The 13,275-nt window shown below is 43.6% G+C and overlaps 2 protein-coding genes across 2 annotated transcripts; both read left to right on the top strand.

Annotated features, from left to right (window-relative positions):
• The first annotated feature begins 1,241 nt into the window (after positions 1-1,241).
• LOC122429725 (ubiquitin D-like) lies at positions 1,242-3,168 on the top strand. The gene is made up of 2 exons (XM_043450311.1): positions 1,242-1,410; positions 2,670-3,168. The coding sequence occupies exons 1-2, from the start codon at positions 1,390-1,392 to the stop codon at positions 3,138-3,140; spliced, it is 492 nt and encodes a 163-aa protein (XP_043306246.1). The 5' UTR covers positions 1,242-1,389; the 3' UTR covers positions 3,141-3,168.
• Positions 3,169-7,751: 4,583 nt separating this feature from the next.
• On the top strand, positions 7,752-13,072 carry LOC122429700 (protein C19orf12 homolog). Its single transcript, XM_043450259.1, has 2 exons — positions 7,752-7,913; positions 11,848-13,072. Coding segments are annotated over exons 1-2 (624 nt in total). The 5' UTR covers positions 7,752-7,912; the 3' UTR covers positions 12,471-13,072.
• Positions 13,073-13,275: the final 203 nt, after the last annotated feature.

The following is a 13,275-nucleotide window of genomic DNA, read 5'->3' as shown; positions in this document are numbered from 1 at the left end:
GATCAGTGAAAACACAGTAAACAAAGATAACAACTTGGCATTTTTACAGACCTTGTATTCTGAAAGCATTTAAAGCACTTTTCAATAAATGTTTTTCTTAAAGTGGGTTTGGGGGGTTCCCAGGAGGCCCTAGTGGTAAAGAACCTGCCTGCCAATGCAAGAGACACAAGAGACGTGAGTTTGATGCCTGGTCGGGAAGATCCCTTGGAGGAGGGCACAGCAAACCACTCCAGTATTCTTGCCTGGAGAATCCCATGGACAGAGGAGCCTGCAGTCCATGGGGTCACAATGAGTCAGACAGGACTGAAGTGACTTAGCGCGCACAGACCTGAGACTTTGGGAAAAGACAGCGATTAATTTGGAATGTTCGGAGGAGATATCAAGAAAATTCCCTGAGCACACACAGTTATGTATTCCCTTTTTGTCCTAATCCAAATCTGAAGAGCCGGGGAGCAAATAGCTCCTAGTGAATATCCAGGAGTAAAGGTGAGGAAATGGAGGCACTGTGGTGCGAAAGAAATGTGTGATTGTTTTCCATGTGGAAGGTGGTAGTCAGCTTTTGACTGTTGGATTTGGGTTGCTCTCAAGTAGTGGGTTTGGTTTGCAGATACAGTAGGAAGTGCTAGAAAGCTCAAGACCCAGGAATCTAAAGTTCTTTGTAAATAATATTTATAAACAAAATTTTCTGAGCCTGGAATACACTTAGGAATTCTCTCCAATCATATCATTTTATAGACCAGAAAACCAACATCCAGGGAGGTGAACAGATTTGCCCAGGTTAACTGAGTGTCAGTCCTAGGACCAGAATTCATGGCTCTTCTCAGTCCAGAGTTATTTATCCCATGTTTTCTCTAGACCAGCTTCTCACATTCTGCTAAGCTAGGGTTAACAGGCTGCTCCTGGTCACATCACACATGGCAACTCTCACTGTCCTCTCCTGGGCACCTCTGTTCTCAGGAAGTTCTCTGACTAATGGTGGCAGTTAGGGCCGGGGGGGCTCTTAAAAGCTAAGGGGAGGACCACCAGTGTTAAAGGTTTTCAAGCTAATGAGGGTCAGAGCTGCAGGCTGGAAGTCACAAGTCAGGATTGGAAGTGGTGGGTGGTTAATCAGAGAAAAATTCTCAACAGAGAAAGACCATCCCATGTTTGGAACAAGGAGCGCAAATGGATTGGCTGACCTGAGAAGTGCTTGGTTAGGAGCTGTTTTTGTTTATTGACTCCCCAGTAGCAAAAGTGAAAGTAAATTCAGCATACCATGCAAGAGCAAATGGTACAGGGAAGCTTAATAAACAGAGCAGGCAGGCAGGGCATTTCCGGTTCAGCTGCTTATATAAACTGGAGGCGAGGTCCTTTGCTCTGTCTCCTGATTCTGCTCCTCTGATCGCAGACATGGCGGCCACTGCCATCGATGTGAGTTGAGATTTGATACCAGGGGTGGGGAAAGGGAGAAGACCTCTGAGATATGGGAAAGACTGAGGAATAGATGAGGGACAGTGCGCTGGGAGATGAAGGGGGTGTTGCTGGGAAGACATCTGGAAGGGGAGGAGATGAGCATCGATACCTACTGAATGTGAAGAAAGTTCCTATAAAGAGTTCTTGGGCTCCTGAGTTCTCTTACGTCAAGACCTTGCACTGGTCACACTTAGGGGTATGTGATAGGAAGCAGGAGTGGGCTTTATGCTCAACAGGGCTGGCAAGCTTGAAACTATGAAAATATTGTCTTGATCCCTTTCTCTTTTACCCTGTTTAGGCCTCCAGGGCAATTAAACTTAAGCTTTCTTCTTTTCCCAAAAGAGAGGTTGACAGGATTCACTTATTTTAAGTTGTTAAAGTCCTGTTACATTACCTTGTGTAAGACTATATTCTCTACAAAGAGAACCTGGAATGAGGGCCATGCTTAGCACAGAAGAGTGACAGTTCAGTGAAGAAATCTCTGTGGCATCTGGACTGGGGAGATATTTTTGAATGAAGCCTGAAAGAAGTCCTCTGAGACTTTCCAGCTACAGCACAGGAATGAGATTCCCTGTGTTGAGATTACTGAAGTAAGACTCAGAAGTAGTCCCTACTTTCTGTGAGTGGAGCCCCGATTTGATTAAAGGAAGAGATCATATTCTATAATGGGTGGATAGGAAAACATAGGAAATACATGTGGCCAAATGATACTGAAAATAGGGACACTATAAGAAATGAATTATTATTACCAAAAAAAGTACTAACAGTACAGAGAAGATGTTTCCTAAACAGGGTTTTCATCTAAAGTAGTCACAGTCATGGAGGACAGCCCTATGAGTATTCCATGAGATTGTCAAGTCTTCAAAATTCTCTTTGAGAGGTGTTTATAAATCCTAGTGTACATTTTCAGATGTTTTGTTTTTGACATCTGACAAAGTTTATTTGGATAGGATACAGGTAAATGAGGTGGGAAACCATTGATAACATTTTGGGGATGGATAACAGGTATGGTTACAAAAGAATAAGACTGGTTTTCTCACATTATAACCTAGTAATTTCAAAAGACAAGTTTGAAACAAGGGAAGGACATGGCTTGTTGTAAAGGATCTGGAGCACCAGACTGGCAGTGAATGGGGTAGCGATGAAGGAGTGGGCACAATGGGTGTAGAAGAGGGCAGGCATTCTAGGCAACTGTCTCTTGGCCTTTTTTTGTCCAGGTGACTGTCCACTCTGAGCAATGGAGACCAATGACCTTCACTGCCCATGCGGGAGACAGAGTGAATAAGATCAATGAACATGTCCGGTCTAGGACCAAGGTTCCCGTTCAGGAACAGGTCCTCCAGCTGGGCTCGAAGACCCTGAAGTCCCAGAGAACTCTGTCATCGTATGGCATCGACAAGGAGACGACCATCCACCTCACCCTGAAGGTGGTGAAGCCCAGTGATGAGGAGCTGCCCTTGGTTTTGGTGGAGCCTGGTTATGAGGGGCAGAGGCATGAGCTCCAGGTGCGAAGATCCAGCTCAGTGACCCAGGTGAAGGAGATGATCAAGATGAAGACCGCTATACCCCCTAAGAAGCAGATTGTAAACTGCAATGGAAAGAAACTGGAAGATGGGAAGATCATGGGAGATTATGGCATCAAAAAGGGCCATTTACTCTTCCTGACATACCACTGCATTGGCGGGTGACCATCCTGCAGATGGAGTGATAGGAGAAGCGAAAGACTAGAATATTTCTAACCAATTGATTCCTTCATTCTAGCAAGAATGAATTTGAATTTTGGCAAAATTGTGTGTATTTGATATGTTAGAATATATTAGAATTTGAAAGCCTATTAGAGATGATATTCAATGACAGTTGCAGTTTCATCCTGTCTTGGTTCTGTCTGATTCATAGAAAAACTCCTATTTCTTTTCCCAATCAACATGATAGACCATTTTAGGTTGTGATCCATGTTCTTCTAATTACTGTGTTGCATCTATATTTAGCTCAGTGTTTCTCTCTCATATGACTCAATAATCACTGAGTCACACTGACTCTCTGCCTGTAGACAATAGTGAAATGATTTATTATGAAGTGATTTCTTTACTGTGACATAATGTTAATAAAATTTAGAAAAATTAAACTACTTCCCCTCTCCTTATTTAAAGCTGTTTGTTATGAAGTGAAACTTGGCACCATGCCCCTTCTTACTCTCTGGTTCCCACACCCAATTAAACCACTCTTATTTCTGGGGATGATGGTGATCATAGCAAGACATTCACCTTGGGGATCTCGAGATTTTATGCCTCTAGCAGGGGCTCCTTGGGAATAGATATACTTTAGGTGGGAACAAACTTTCAGAAAAGTGAGTGAGTGTTAGAGCAGTCTCTGGCCTGCCTGCCTGAGGCTCTGTCAGGACTTCTCTGGTTTGGATGTGGGGGTGGGGGTTGATTTCTGGATTGCCCAACACTCTGCCCATGGTCTGGCTAGTGGAGCTTGTCCCTCTCTGTGTCCTCCATCTCCCTCCCTTCCTTTCTTCCTCCATCTCATTTCTCCCTCGTGATCACCTGTGTTTTCTCACAGCCTGAAACATGTCCACCCTCTTTCCCACTAGTCTCCTCTCCTTTATAACTGTCTCAAGAACCACCTCTGGTAGAAGCGTTTATGAACATAACCCCACTCAGCATAGGTGTTGCTCATTACAATTATGAGTCAAGTTCTCTGGGGTGGGCCCTATTAACTTGTTAGGAGGGCATTTGCTTGTACTGATGCCCTGCGATGAGAGACTAGAGCTTTTCTTTTTTTTGGATGGAATCTCCTACACGGCTGAGTCTATGATTTGATTGTCACTTAGGGATATGTCTGATGGCAGACACCATGGGGTCTTCCATGGTCTCTTCCACTAGGCTGGAATATTCGTACATCTCTTACCAGCAAATGAGCTATTAACTGGGAGATATAGTACCCCTGAAGATGAGAAAGTCCCTCCCAAAATCACAGTTTTTTTCATCATATCAGGAGAAAGCCCAAAGGCCAATGCTCCCTCACTAAACTTGCACAGATAAAGGACATGGGGGTTTTCCCTACAGCACGTGAACCTTTCCTGATGGGAGGAAGGGAACTCCCCATTAACCGTGGGCTCCTTAGAGACAAATCTTGCAGATTCTCATGGAGAAATGAACAGCCTGAAGGCTAAAGTCTTTACACCAGACATTCCCATCCTTGGGCCCTGGGTAACATGCCCCTCCTTCCCTCCCTGACTGACTCACTGTGCTCTTGCCCTCTCCCAAATCCCTCAGGAACCTCCTCGCTGCCCCCTCACTTCCTTATTCCTGAGGGTGGAGAGCAGTTGGTTGAGGGCAGGTGAGTGACAGTGCAGAAAAGAGACATGAACTTGCCTGCCACTGGTTGTAGCTGTGCGTGGGTTGCAGGTAGCTGCAGAGGAGGGATCCACCGAACAGTCAGCTCTCATGTGGGACCCACAGGTGCCCACCGCTTTCCTGCGACTGCCCCTGGCCCTGAAGGGGGAACTCACAGAAGGTTTGGAAGGACGACACACACAGGGTGATGTATCCCTTACAAGCAAAGGGATGGCAAGTGCGGAAGGGAAATGGATGGCAGCACACACATGCTTAGGTGTCCATTGGAGCTCATTTACAGATCTGAACCCTTAGTTTAGGAAGACAGCCATGTATAAGGATACCCTAGTTGATGTATTTACCAGAAAATTCTATGAGGAAGATAGAATCTCCCTCCTAGAGATGAACACACTTGGGCTCTATAAGATAAAGCATCCAAAGGTCATAGCCACTGAGTGGTCCTTTGGACATGTACTCAGCACCTGTTTGATTTCCGAACCAGTACTCTTTTGCTGCTTCCCTGTTTCTGGTGTATTCCTAGGGGCCAAAGTAGAAAGTAGAAATCTAAACTTCCTCTCACGTGATAGCCCTTCAGATATTTGAAGACTGATTTCTATTTTGAGCCTCCCAGCCCCCTTCTTTGGAAGCATGTAAAAAAGTGCCTAAAAATAGATGAAATTCTCCAGGTTAGTATAACCAACACGGGGTAGATCAGAACTGACACCTTTGTTTCAGGTGCTCTACTATAACCCTAATAATACATTCAATATAGTGCAGACTACTGAATTTTAATCTGTGGTGAGTCTCTCTTCCAGGGTATGTCCAAAGTCCATGCCACTCCTGCTTACCATCTAGTGTGACGATCATGAGCAACACAGATGGGCACAAGTATAACAGCATTTAAATGCAGAGACACCTGTGTGGAGGAAAAAACATTAGTCAGGATACCTGAGTTTCACCTAACAGAACCGCCTTGGTCCAGTGATTTGATGATTTTATAGTCGTACTGGAGATGAATAAATGCAAGAGATGACATTCAGGCTTATAGACCCGTGGTTCTAGAGATGCAGAGTTATAAAAAGTCAAATCACCTAATTCTGTGATTACGTAGAAACACACTAGTTCAGACAGACAAACTTTAAATCTCTCCGGGCCAATCCCCAATCCCTGTCCTGCTGCAGGACTTCCTCTTTCCAGATCAACCTCAACCTGATCTGAGCTTTTCTGCCTGGACACTGGTGAGGTTTCAGAATCCCCCGATCCTATTGGACAGTGGACTTGGGGAGGGTGGGGGGAAGCCCTTTGCTGCTGTGCTTCAGCCCAAGGTCACAATCTTGTCTTCTAAACTCAGGGACAATAGGAACCTGGAAAACTATCTGAAGGGAGAAAAGGCAGGTCAAGGTTTTCACTCAATTCCATCAGGCATTCTTCCACCTTCATACTTATTCTGTGTGTTTCAGAATATATGTCCTTCCCCACACACACACGAAATATGCTTAAATAAGTATTAGGTTTTCCAACTTGATTCTCTCTCTAGTGAGAATTTAAAAAAGGAGAACATGATTTATGTTAAGGTTTTTAAAGTACTGGAATGAGTTCTCAGCTCCCATTGCTTTCATTACACAGACACTTCTGTAAAATCATATTCTCCAGGTAGAAAGAGCTGGAAGTAAAATGGGATCATTTGAAACCTGTCAGGGAGTGAAGGTACACGAAAGGGTCACTGAAACACAGCAAACGAAGATGAATACCTGGCATTTCTGCAGACTTTTTACGTTGAACTTTAGGAGGAACTTTTAGTAATCACTCTCAGAAAAGGGGAGAGGGGTGTATAGAAATGTCCTGAGTCTTTGGAAGAGGGCAGAGATTAATCTGGGAAGTTAGGAGATCAGGGTAAGGAAAAACTTCCAGGAGAACACACAGCTTATGCACTCCCTTGTCGTCCCGATTCAAATCCAAAGAGGCATGGGTAAGAAGCGCCTTAGGAACGTGTGAGATGACACTAGTGAGCCTCCAGGAGGAAAGGCCAGGAAGTAGAGGAACTACGGTGTGAGAGTGGATGTGTGATTGTTTTGACATCTGGAAGGTGGGAGTCAGTGTTTGACTGGTGGTTCTGGGTAGTTCTCAGGTAGTGGATTTGGTTTGCAGGTTCTCAGACAGGAGAGGAAGAGTGCCAGGAAGCTCAAGAGTTAGGAATCCAAAGTTCTTTGTAAGGGACAGTTTATTTAAAAAGTTTCTTGAGCCTGAAGACCTTTAGGAGTTCTCTCCAATCATGTCATTTATAGACCAGAAAACCGACATCTCGGGACATGAACAGATTTGCCCGAGTTAATTCAGCAGGTGGTGTCCCTGGACTGGAATCATGTCTCTTCTCAGTGCAGGGTTACGTGTCTTATGTCTGCTCCTCCTGCTCCTCATGTCTCCTCCTCCTTCACACATTCTGTCAGGCTGGTGTGAACAGGCTGCTCCTAGTCACATCACCCACAGCAACTCTCACTGTCATCTCCAGGGCACCCTTGCTCTCAGAAAGACCCCTAACTACTGGCAGGAGGAGGAGGGGTCGTGGGTCGGTAGGGTTCTTAAAAGCATTGGAAAGGACCACAGAGTGTTCAAATTCTTCCAGCCACTGAGGGTCCAGGGCTACATAAAAGTCAGGATTGGGAGTGGTGGGTGGTTAAGCACACAATTTCCAACAGAAAAGGGTCATCTCACATTAGGAACAAGGAGGGCAATGGATTAGCTGCGCGGAGACATGCTTGATTAGATGACATTTCTGCTTACAGAATCCGCTGTAGAGAAAGTGAAAGCAATTGTAAGAAAAAAGGATCCAGAAAATCCTGACACACCCAGCAGACAGGCAGGGCATTTCCAACTTAGCTGCTTCTATAAACGGGAGGCCAGTTCCCTTGCTCTCTCTCCCGTTTCTACTCTCTTGAGCGCAGAGATGGCTGCCACCCGTGGTGTAAGTTGGGATCTGATACTGCGAAGGGCAAAGAGAGAGGACCTCAGAGATTTGATGGAGCTCTCAGGGGTGCATGAGGGACAGTGCTGGGGAGATGGTGTGGCCAGGAAGACATCTGGAAGTGGAGGAGACAGGCATGGATACCTACGCAATGTGAAGTAAGTTTCTATGAAGAGAACCTGGTTGTTGGGCTCCTGAGTTCTCTGGTATTGAGACCTTGCCATGGCCACTGGTAGGGTATGTGGTATGAAGTGGGAGTAGCCTTTGTGCTCAGCAGGGCTGGCAAAACTTCAAACTATGGAAACACTGTTTTGATTCCCATTTCCCTTATCTTGTTTAGGGATCCAGGGCTCTTAAACCTCCTTCTAGTCCCCAGAGAGAGGTTCACATAACTCTATTATCCTATATTCTTTATGACCTGAGCTGTTAACCTCGTAAGAATATAAACACTCAAAAGGAACTTGGCATCAGGGCAATGCTTAGCACAGGAGAGTGAGACTTCAGGAAAGAAATGTGGCATCTAGATTAGGAAGATATTTTTGAATGAAGCCTGGAAGAGGTCCTCTGAGGCAGTCCAGTGACAAGGTAGGTATTAGAATTCCCACATTCAGAATTTTGAACTAAGACTTAGACATGCCTCCTACTTTCTGTAAGTGGAACCCTGACTGTATTAAAGGAAGAGATCATTTTCTGCAACAGGTAAATTTAAAAACACAGGAAATACAGATGAGCAAGTGATATTGAATGTAAGCATGCTAAGTCACTTCAGTCGTTATCTGACTCCTTGCGACCCCATGGACTATAGCTGACTAGGCTCCCCTGTCTATGGGACTTGCCAGGAAAGAATACTGGAGTGTGTTTACATGCCCTCTTTCAGGGGATCTTCCTGATCAAAGTCATGCCTCTTAAGTCTCCTGCATTGGCAGAAGGATTCTCTCTCTCTTTTTTTTTGTTTTGATTGAAGGATAATAGCTTTACAGACTTTTGTTGTTTTCTGTCAAACCTCAATATGAGTCAGCCATAGGTATACATATATCCCCTCCCTTTTGAAACTCCCTCCCATCTCCCTCCCCATCCCACCCCTCTAGGTTGATACAGAGCCCCTGTTTGAGTTTCCTGAGCCATACAGCAAATTCCCATTGGCTATCTATTTTACATATGATAATCTAAGTTTCCATGTTACTCTTTCCATACATCTCACCCTCTCCTCCCCTCTCCCCACGTCCATAAGTCTATTCTCTGTGTCTGTACAGGGCATTGCTGCCCTGTAAATAAATTCTTCAGAACCATTTTTCTAGATTCCATATATGTGTGTTAGAATATGATATTTATCTTTCTCTTTCTGACTCACTTCACTCTGTATAATAGGTTCTAGGTTCATCCACCTCATCAGAACTAACTCAAATGCATTCCTTTTTATGGCTGAGTAATATTCCATTGTGTATATGTACCACAACTTCTTTATCCATTCATCTGTTGATAGGCATCTAGATTGCTTCCATGTTCTAGCTATTGTAAATAGTGCTACAATGAACAACGGGATACTGTGTCTTTTTCAACCCTGTTTTCCTCAGGGTATATGCCGAGGAGTGGGATTGTGGGTCATATGGTGGTTTTATTCCTAGTTTTTAAAGGAATCTACATACCATCTTCCACTGTGGCTGTATCAATTTACATTCCCACCAACAGCGCAAGAGCATTCTGTTTTGTCCCCACCCTCTCCAGCATTTATTGTTTGTAGACTTTTTGATGATGGCCATTCTGACTGGTGTGAGGTGATATCTCCTTGTGGTTCTGATTTGCATTTTTCAAATAATGAGTGATGTTGAGCATCTTTTCATGTTTGTTAGCCATCTGTATGTCTTCTTTGGAGAAATGTCTATTTAGGTCTTTTTCCCACTTTTTGATTAGGTTGTTTATTTTCCTGGTATTGAGTTGTATGAGCTGCTTGTATATTTTGGAAATTAATCCTTTGTCAGTTGCTTCATTTGCTATTATTTTTTCCCATTCTAAGGGTTGTCTTTTCACCTTGCTTATAGTTTCCTTTGCTGTGCAAAAGCTTTTAAGCTTAATCATGCCGCATTTGTTTACTTTTGTTTTTATTTCCATTACTCTAGGAGGTTGGTCATAGAGGATCTTGCTTTATGTCATTGAGTGTTTTGCCTATGTTTTCCTCTAAGAGTTTTATAGTTTCTAGTATTACAGCAGAAAGATTCTTTACCATTAGTGCCACCTGGGAAGCCCAAATATTGAACATTATTGTTGTTGTTCAGTTGCCAAGTCGTGTCTGACTCTGCAACCTCATAGACTGCAGCACACCAGGTCTCTCTATCCCTCACCATCTCCTGGAGTTTGCCCAAGTTCATGTCCATTGCATCAGTGATGCCGTCCAACCATCTCATCCTCTAATGCCCTCTTCTCCTTCTGCCTTCAATCTTTCCCAGCATCAGGGACTTTTCCAACAAGTCCAGTATTTCAGTCATCTAATGTGAACAGCTGAATTTCAACTTCAGGATAGTATTCAACAAGTATTCAGAGCTGATTTTCCTTTAAGATTGACTGGTTTGATCTCTTTGCTGTCCAAGGTCTTCTCAGGAGTCTTCTCCAGCACCAGAGTTTGAAGGCATCAATTCTTTGGTGCTCTGCCTTCTTTACAGTCCAGCTCCCACAACTGAATGTAACCACTGGGAAGACCATAGTCTTGACTATATGGACCTTTGTCGGCGAGTAATGTCTCTGCTTTTCAACACACTAGGTTGTCATAGCTTTCCTGCCAAGAAGCAGAGGTCTGATTTCATTGCTGCATCACCATCCACAGTGATTTTAGAGCCCAGGAAGAGGAAATCTGTCACTATTTCCACCTTTTTCCCTTCTATTTGCCATGAAGTAATGGGGATGGATGCCATGGTCTTAGTTTTTTTAATACGAGTTTTAAGCCAGCGCTTTCACTTTCTTCCTTCACCCTCATCAAGAGGCTCTTTAGTTCCTCTTTGCTTTCTGCCATTATAGTGGTATCATCTGCATATCTGAGGTTGTTGATGTTTCTCCTCCCTATATTGATTCCACCTATATTGAACATAGTGTCACTATAATACATGAGTTATTACTATAAACCATTGGGACATTAAAAAAGAGACTAACAAGACAGAGGATGCATCTTCTAAGCAGGATTTCCTTGTAACATATTCAAGAAGGAAGCCCTGTGAGCATTTCATTAGGTTCTCAAATCTGAGAAACTCTCTTTGGAAATGTGGTGTACATCTTTGGATACTTTGTAATTGTATTTAATTTTTAAAAATATTTTATTGGAGTGTAGTGTCTTCCCAGGTGGCTTCCCAGGTGTTTCAGTGGTAAAGAAACTGCCTGCCATAGCAGAAGACACAAGAAATCCAGGATCCATCCCTGGGTTAGGAAGATCCCCTGGAGAAGGAAATGAAAACACAGTCCAATACTCTTGTCTGAAAAATCACATGGACAGAAGAGCCTGGCAGACTACAGTCCTTAGGGTTGCAAAGAGTCAGACACAACTAAGCACATGTGTACATGCCCATGGACACACACACACACACACAGACACACGCAACACACACAGTGTCTTTACAATGTCGTGTTACCTTCTGCTGTGCAGCAAAGTCAATCAGATATATGTGCACATGTAGCCCGTGTTTTTTGGGATTTTCTTCCCATTTAGTTCACCACCAAAGCACTGAGTGGAGTTCCCTGTGCTATACAGTAAGTTGTTCTCGTTAGGCATCTATTTTATACATAGGATCAATGGTGTATATATGTTAATTCCAAGTTGCAGTGGATCTTGACATCTGACAAACTTTGTATGGACAGGAAATAGGCAAATGAGGTGGGAAATCATTGAAATATCTGGGGATGGGTACAAGGTATGATCACAAAGGAATAGGACAGTTTTTCTTGCCTTATAACCTGGAAAATTGCAAAGAAGGAAGGGATATAGCTTGTTGTAATGGGTGAGGAGGATCAGGCAGGCATTGAAGCGTGGGAGCAATAAGAAGAGGGAATAAAGGGTGCAAATGGTAGCAGGCACTGTAGGTAATTGTCTTCTGTCCTCCATTGTCCCAGTGAATGTCCAGTCTGAGCAAGGGAAATTAAAGGACTTCGTTGCCCACTCAGAGGACAGAGTGAAGAACATCACTGACCACATCCGGTCTGAAGACCAGTTTCCAGTGAAAAACAAAGTCCTTCAGAGGAGTTCGAAGACCGTAAAACCCCAGAGGACCCCCAGAGGATCCCGAGAGAATGGGGCCTATGTGCCTAGCATTGACGTCTCAGTGGAGGACATCATGAGGCTGTTGTGCTCCATCTCTGAGAAGAGGAAGATGAAGGCGGCCTTCAAGTACTCCTGGTTGGGCGCCGTAGTTGCCAGGACTATGGTCTTTGTGGGTGGTTTGGTGGGCGGTCCACCAGGAATAGCCACTGGGGGAGCCGTCAGGGGTCTGTTAGGTGCATGGATGACGAGTGAAAAGTTTAAGCCAGTTCCTCAGATCATAATGGAGCTACCAGCTGATGAACAGGAGAGGCTGTTTATCAATGCCATTGCCATCCTTAGGCAGCTGCCTTGGACGAATGTCAAGCAGCTGACCATGCTGGTCATGGGCAGTGAGACCCTGCAGGAGCAGCTGGTGGATATGCTGAAAAACTATTTTAGCAAGGAGCTGGGATCAGAAGTGAAGCAGGACAAGTAGTCCTCTGCCCTGGGAAGCAGGGTCCATTTGGATGATTTCAAATTTGTTATGGTTGATGTATAACTGATTTGCAATGTCGTGTTTTTTGTGGGGTACAGCAAAGATCATTTACTCTTTCTGACGTAGCACTGCACTGATGGATGACCATCCTGGGAGTGCAGTGATACCCGGAGTAAAACACCGTTTACCGTTTTTATTCTTACTCACTAATCACATCCTTTGAAAAATTCTCAAAATTAATCAGAAAGATAAATAGAACTCAAAGAGTGGACAGAGTAGGGAGGAAACCTGCAGAATATTTCTAGCTCAGATTCTTTGATTCTGACATAATTGACTAAATGGCAGAATTCATATAATATAGACATAATATACTATAAACTAGTAAATGAAAATTTAAGGCAACTTAGAGATAACATTCAAGGAAGCTTGCAATTTAATCCTTTCTTGGTTCCCTCTGATTTATCTCAAAATGTCTATTTCTTTTCCATCCAACAATATAGGAAGTTTTAGGTGGGGGTCTCGTGTTTTACTTATATTTGTATTTGCATCTATGTTTAGCCCAGTTCTTCATCTGTCATATCAGTAAATAAACATTGAGCCAAACACACTTTCTATTTACAGAGAAGAGTGAAATAGTTTATTACAAAGTGAGTTAATTACTTACTTTGACATGATTGCAGGCTTATTCATAAATAATTCAGAAATTCAATTACACTATGTCCTCTTGACTTTTTAAAAGCTATTTGGTATGAATGAAACTTGGTACCAAGCCCCCTGTTATTCTCACACCCACTTAAATGGTTCT

Source organism: Cervus canadensis, chromosome 28 (genome assembly GCF_019320065.1).
Source record: "Cervus canadensis isolate Bull #8, Minnesota chromosome 28, ASM1932006v1, whole genome shotgun sequence".
Taxonomy (NCBI): domain Eukaryota; kingdom Metazoa; phylum Chordata; class Mammalia; order Artiodactyla; family Cervidae; genus Cervus; species Cervus canadensis.
Note: the sequence above shows the minus strand (reverse complement) of the source record. Positions and strands in the feature narration are given on the sequence as shown.

Coding starts and splice junctions, on each gene's coding strand:
- LOC122429725 (XM_043450311.1), top strand. CDS start 1,390: ATGGCGGCCACTGCCATCGAT. Junction 1,411..2,669: donor TGGCGGCCACTGCCATCGAT/GTGAGTTGAGAT, acceptor TTTTTTGTCCAG/GTGACTGTCCACTCTGAGCA.